The sequence below is a fragment of the Oncorhynchus mykiss genome, chromosome 13, assembly GCF_057628025.1.
Source record: "Oncorhynchus mykiss isolate SJ-2025 chromosome 13, ASM5762802v1, whole genome shotgun sequence".
NCBI classification, from domain to species: domain Eukaryota; kingdom Metazoa; phylum Chordata; class Actinopteri; order Salmoniformes; family Salmonidae; genus Oncorhynchus; species Oncorhynchus mykiss.
The window spans coordinates 51,393,416-51,399,938 of NC_143034.1; the positions used below are offsets into that span (position 1 = coordinate 51,393,416).

Consider the following 6,523-nt stretch of genomic DNA (forward strand, 5'->3'; position numbering starts at 1 on the left):
CAGGTTGTATGGTTTGAATCTTGAGACTACTTTTCTCTTTCCAAATAGGTAAGCTCTCCCCTCACCCAGCTAAGCCTCCATCCCTCCCCACAGCACCGTGGCACTATCAAAGAGGAGTTGAGTGGCTCGGCCCCAACAGCCTGCCAATTCTCCATGGCTGCTCTGCAGAAACGCCTGCAAGTAGCACCCCCGTCTGTGAACAAGGACCAGATGCTGCAGGAGAAGGACAAGCAGATCGAGGCGCTGACGTGCATGCTAAGACAGAAACAGCGGCTGGTGGAGACCCTGCGCGTCCAGCTGGAACAGGGCAAGAGAGGGGGCCGGGACGCCCCCCCAGAACCCCTGGGCCTTGTCAGGGTGAAGGAAGAGCCCCCAGACATCCCCAGCATCCCCTCCACATTTTGCCCCATTGCCCGCTCCCCGACTCCTTCCCAGTGCCACATGGAGGTCACCAAGATGACCATCAAGCAGGAGGTCGGGGATGTGGAAGAGGCCGTGGAGCTGTCCTTGGAAGCCCCACCTCAGCAGGTGCAGCTGGAGAAGATCCAGGCACAGCAGCTGGAGCAGCTGAAGGTGCAGCAGACGCAGCAGATCAACGCGCTGCAGCTGGCACAGCAGCAGGCCTTGCAGCAGCTGCTCCTACAGCAGAACCAGCAGAACCAGCAGAATCTGCAGAAACACCGCTCACAGCAGAGAAAGAAGAAGTCCCACAAGCAACAGCTCAAGCAGCAGCAGCAACAGCTACTGTCCCAACAACAACAGCAGATACAATCAAAGAACCAACAGCTGTTACAGTCAAAGCATCAACAACAGCAGATATTGCAGGCACAACAACAACCACAGCAGATATTGCAGGCACAACAACAACAACAGCAGCTGAAGTCACAACAGGTCAGTGGCAGTCAAAACAGCTCAACGGCTTGTCACAACAAGAGCTGCAGACAGTGACAGCAAAACAATTGTGATCCCAGTCAAAATAGTCAGTGTGTCACCTTGTGTTAGTCTCTCACTGACTAATGCCTTTGGTCTCTTCCAGGTGTCTCAGATGTTCCTCAATCAGCAGTCGCGCTCCACCACTTCCTTCCCCTTGGATCTCCTCAAGACACACTCCACACCTACCCTGGTGACAGACAGCAACGGCAACCATTTCCTCATCGCACTAACCAATCACTGTGCCGAGAGCCAAGGGAGTGATATGCCACAAGGCACTCCACAGGGCAAAACATCCAATCGCATCATACTGCAGGTAAACATTTAAATCCCTCTTTCACTCAAACCTAATGTTTTTGTTTAGGGACTCCTTGTGCTGCTTACTTTTCTTCTCACGCTATTTCTCTCCTTGGTCTAACCAGAGACTGCAGTCAACTCCCACCAAGCTGCCCAGCCAATCCCCTCTTCAGTTGTCCAGCAGTGACACCCAATCAAAACCGAAAACTCAACCAGCCCTCGTGAAACAGCCAACCAGAAAGGTAAGGGAAGGTTTCTAAAAGCCTGATATGTAGGATGTCCGTTGAACATCAACTGACTGGCTTGTTGCTAATGTCCCATTAAGTGAGAGAGTCATTCAGAAATGCCTCGGTGACTCCAATAATTGGCTGTGTTATGTGAATTAATAATGTAAACCCTGTAATACGCTGACAGAATCCTTGATGTATATATATATAAGCGCTGATAACTAATGCAATGTAATAGTGATTATTATTCTGGTAATTGCTGTAATGATATTCCTCATCTTTGTGATTTATGTTTTAAGCTCAGAATGAAGATTTCAGCTCATTTGCATCTCAGCTAATTAAGATTTATCTCCCATTTTGCTTAGGGACAGAAGGCGGGGCTGCAGATGTCAACCAATCACTCCCCAGGGGTCGCTCTCTCCTTCTCTGCCCCGCCCAATCTCCAGCCTTTCTTCCCCAATGATGACTCCTCCCCTTCTGAAAAAGACACCTCCCCCTCTCCTCCAGCTCAAACGGTAATTGTGAACTTGTTAAAACTTGTACTGTAGTTGCGGTTCTCTAAAGGGACAAGTTAATAGTATACATTTTTAAGACATGAGAACATTGTTCTATTTCCATCAGGAGGATTTGAGTCCAGGTCTTGACCATGAACCCCTGTTCAGCCCTCCTTCTCCCAAACAGACGCCCTCCCCTAACCCACCGGATGACAAGGTAACCCACGCCGCCTGGTTGTCTCTCTGTTTCTATGTTTGTGTCTCAGAGGTCTCATAATGGACAACCATGCCAAGGCTCTTCTGAAATTCACCTCTCAACTCAGTGGCTGTGTCAGGACTTACTCTTCTCCCTGTGTCTTGCTCCCAGGATAATGGATCCACCCAGCATATGGACGACCTCTTCGACATCCTGATTCAGACAGGAGGTGAGTGTTGAATGGCTATAGAAGAAGAGCTCCTCCTGGTTTCCTGATTCAATATTTGTCTCCTACTGGTTGACATTTCTTCTCTCTCCTCCTCTCCCAGAAATCTCAGCCACCTTCAAACCAGCGCCCGACCCTTCCCTGGCACGACTGCGCCCCAACACCCCTTCCCCTTCCCACTCTCAGGCCCCCTCCCCTCTCCAGCTGCAACTCCACTTCTCGCCCTCCACCCCTCCCGAACCCGAGACCCCCCAGCCAGGCCAAGGGGAGGAGGAGGAGCTGCAGGCGCCAGCCACCGATGATCAGGACGTAAGCAACACAGGAAGTGGACGTCTGGAGGACTTCCTGGAGAGCACCACGGGCAAACCCCTCCTGGGGGTGGAGCCTGGCGGGCCCCTGACCCTGATTGACGACCTTCACAATCAAATGCTAAGCACCCCCAGCATCCTGGACCACACATCCTCGCCCATGGACACCTATGAGCTGTCGGGCTACACAGCCAACCCCCCTGGCCTGGACTTCGGAGACCATGCCCTGGACAGCATGGATTGGCTGGATATCACCATGGGAGGGGCGAGCAACGAGATTGCAGGGCTCGCCCCACTGGGTCCCCTGGGCCCCCACACTCCCCCCAGCGTCTTCTCAGCAGACTTTCTGGACAGTTCAGACCTGCAGCTCCACTGGGACTCCTGCTTATAGCCCTGGACAGTTTTAGTGTCATCCACACGGCAGGATGCTGATGTTACGTTGTCAAACTCTTTCTCTCTTTTCTCAACGTACGGTACAACGACTCAAAAACACACGGGCTCTACTGCACGCTGAACTCAGTCCCTCTTACTGAATAACACTTTGATAGATTTCTTATGTATACCCATACGTTCTATAAGGCAGGCCCTCTTACACACGTAGCTCATACAGTAATACCTTTGTTAACAAACCCTGCGGACTGTAGTTGATGATGCTCCTTCATCTGAGCCAGTCAGCAGCTTACCGTAGCCACCCATCTAGACTATTGTCTACGTTTATTATTGCCCTTAGTAGTATTAGTAATAGTATGGCGATATTGTAACAATGTTGAACCAGTAATGTGAGAACAAGACGATAATCACATCTGTCTAGCAGCTTTAGGGTAAAAAAAAAAAAAAAAAAAAAAAAAAAAACACAACCTACTTATTTTCATGAGAACTTTAGAGGAGATGATCAGGGAAGCCAAGGTGAAGGAGAATCAAGTAACTATTTGTTAGCATGAATGCATGCAGGTGTCAGACCGTGGCTCCAGTGTAGCAGTCTGGTGACAGCAGCTCTGACTGAGTAGGAGAACTGCAGCAGGAGCCCGGTACAGAGGAGAGACACACAGACAGTGACATTTGACTATGATATATTTTTTCCCATAATATGGGGTGTAGTTTGGAATATATTTGAAAATGCCAGGAAACATGATTTCATGTTTTAGAACACGTGGTCTTACCCTCTTAGCTTTAATGATATTGCTCTCGAACATTATGACAGACGTGATAGGATTTGATATATTTGATAAAAAGGAGAACCTGCTTTTTTTAACAGAGGTATTGCTGCTACGTAGTGTACTTGATCTCCCTTGGACGTAGGTTCATTTTCATAGACGCACAGAACTATATGTCAGCCAGTACTGTAGCTAAAGTAAGTTATGGTTAAGAGATCGCAAAGATGGGAATGTTTGTTTCATTTGAACCTATATAAGCAATTAAGTATGCGGAGATGACGTGTTTCATGTATACTGTAGTCCACTCCATCAATTATAGTGATGCCTACTGAACCAGGAGCCGCATTGGTGAATCACGAATGCTGTGTTGTTATTTTGGGTGCCCCTTAACATCGTGACTGTATTATTATTAATATGTACTGTATCAGTACCTTTGCCAAACCATTTTTTAATAAAGTCCTCCCTATAAATTCTTGCTGTAATATACCAATTTAGACACTGAAAATGTATTATAATGCAGTTATTTTTTTGACTTGACAGTGTTTTTTCCATTTTAGGCAACGGAGCACTACGAAGTACATGGTTTACTGTGACAAATTCTGTCAACAGTGTGAACTCTGTATCCGGAGTTAGAAAAACAATTTTGTATTTTATTGAACCTTATTTTACTAAGCAAGTCATTTAATAACAAATTGTTTCCCGGCCAAACCCGGACGACGCTGGGCCAATTGTGTGCCGCCCTATGGGACTCCCAATCACGGCTGGATGTGATAGTCTGCATTTGCACGGCCTCAGACTCGCACAACACTGCACCCACACATGTGCACATGCTCAATTTTGAGCATCGCTTGCTTGTTTGAATGTATTATCCTTTTCATGGTTTGTTGCATATCACCACAAACATACATTCAAGATTTGCTTCTCTCTCACTTCTCCTGTTTGTGTGTTTGTGGTGGGGGCGGACAGGCAGTTTCTGTCCAGTATATCCTCCTCTTTGACTTTTTGCCCTTATGGTGGCCTGACTGGTGCTGTTGAATGGAAAACCCTCCATGGTAGAGGGATTGTAGACCAGTCAGCCCCGATCTGCTGTATTAGGGATTCTGAAATGCTCAATTTTAAGTTGTCAACACTTGAGGGATTTGGGGGTTGCTCTGGGGAGGGAAACTGGTTACATTTGATCAATTGTGGTTTACAGCGTGGATGTTTGGGGGCCACAGCATGGAATGAGGGTTGGAGATGAACATTTTTAAAAAGAGGATACTGTGACGTCATCATTTAGCACCAGAATCCCCCTAGAGCAGGTTTCTCCAACTGGTGGCCCGTGTCCCGAATTTGGCTAGTGGGTGATTTTATTTGGCCCACCAAATTTTCTGCGCAAAATAAAATAAATTTTTTTGGACATAAAAAACTAAAAACATGAGCAAATCTGCTTCGTTATTTTAATTTTGGAAGTCTGTTCCAAAAAATTCCCATGCATAAGAGATATCCAGTATGTGTTCATATACAAATGTATGCAAGGTTTGAAATGATTACATCTGTTTTGTCAAATATTTGTAAATATGTTCCAGTCCCCTGACCATCTACTCAATAAAAAATTGGTCTGCAGCTGAATCTAGTTGATGATCCCTGCCCTAGAATGACCAAACTACTGTATTACAACTGGCCAATAGATATAGACCCTGCTTTGCAACTGGCCAATAGATATAGACCCTGCTTTGCAACTGGCCAATAGATATAGACCCTGCTTTGCAACTGACCAATAGATATAGACCCTGCTTTGCAACTGGCCAATAGATATAGACCCTGCTTTGCAACTGGCCAATAGATATAGACCCTGCTTTGCAACTGGCCAATAGATATAGACCCTGCTTTGCAACTGACCAATAGATATAGACCCTGCTTTGCAACTGACCAATAGATATAGACCCTGCTTTGCAACTGACCAATAGATATAGACCCTGCTTTGCAACTGACCAATAGATATAGACCCTGCTTTGTAACTGCCTACTTTCATGTGCTCACTTTGTTTTGTCTGTGTGTCTGCAGGTTTTCTGATGAGGAGAAACACAAAGGTGTATATTTATTGGTATCGGTTTTCCACATGTTATGTAGATCACATGTATCATCTTTGTATACATTGTTTTATTTAATGCTTTCTCAAAAACCTTACAGGACTCAGTCACAGCAGCCATCGTCCTCTTCCCTTACCTCTTCAATGAAGATCCAAGGGGCTTCTGGACACTTGTCAAAACTGAACTCTTTCAATAAGCGGTTAATATCCCCCACCCCCTTAAACGTTTTAAGGAACCATTAAAGGATTTTTTGAAAGCTCTAGCTCTCCTCTAGCCCCTCCCATATTGTCACTTTCGTTTAATTAACCAATCTGGAACACCAATTAATTTTCCGGCCAATTACCAAAGTTAATCTGTTTTAAGCTTTTATTTTGTCAGTGAAGATTGTCCCGTCTTTTCAGTTGAATTCCTCTTGCTACTTTATTCCTGACTATAATTTAAGCTTAAACAATAGTGTGCAGGTCTCTGAGTATTGAGCAGGGTACTTTATTTCTGCCAACTAATTGAAAACGTCACTCGAGACCCCCCCCCCCCCCGCCACCCCATCCTGCTTAAATCGTTCCGGATGCATCCAATCGCAATGAATTCCTCCGCATTTAATTCATTTTCTGCACTGAAA

At 46.1% G+C, this 6,523-nt stretch overlaps 1 protein-coding gene across 14 annotated transcripts in view; it reads left to right on the forward strand.

Moving 5' to 3' along the window:
- LOC110486405 (myocardin-related transcription factor A) overlaps nucleotides 1-5,444 on the forward strand; it is a 43,131-nt gene extending 37,687 nt beyond the window's left edge. For all 14 annotated transcript variants that reach the window (XM_021557981.3, XM_021557978.3, XM_090196525.1 and 11 more), the window contains 7 exons: nucleotides 49-891; nucleotides 1,037-1,246; nucleotides 1,353-1,469; nucleotides 1,820-1,969; nucleotides 2,076-2,165; nucleotides 2,316-2,373; nucleotides 2,474-5,444. In XM_021557981.3, the coding sequence (XP_021413656.3) occupies nucleotides 49-891; nucleotides 1,037-1,246; nucleotides 1,353-1,469; nucleotides 1,820-1,969; nucleotides 2,076-2,165; nucleotides 2,316-2,373; nucleotides 2,474-3,069 (2,064 nt within the window). In that variant the 3' untranslated portion in view covers nucleotides 3,070-5,444. The remainder of the gene's footprint in view (nucleotides 1-48; nucleotides 892-1,036; nucleotides 1,247-1,352; nucleotides 1,470-1,819; nucleotides 1,970-2,075; nucleotides 2,166-2,315; nucleotides 2,374-2,473) is intronic.
- Nucleotides 5,445-6,523: the final 1,079 nt, after the last annotated feature.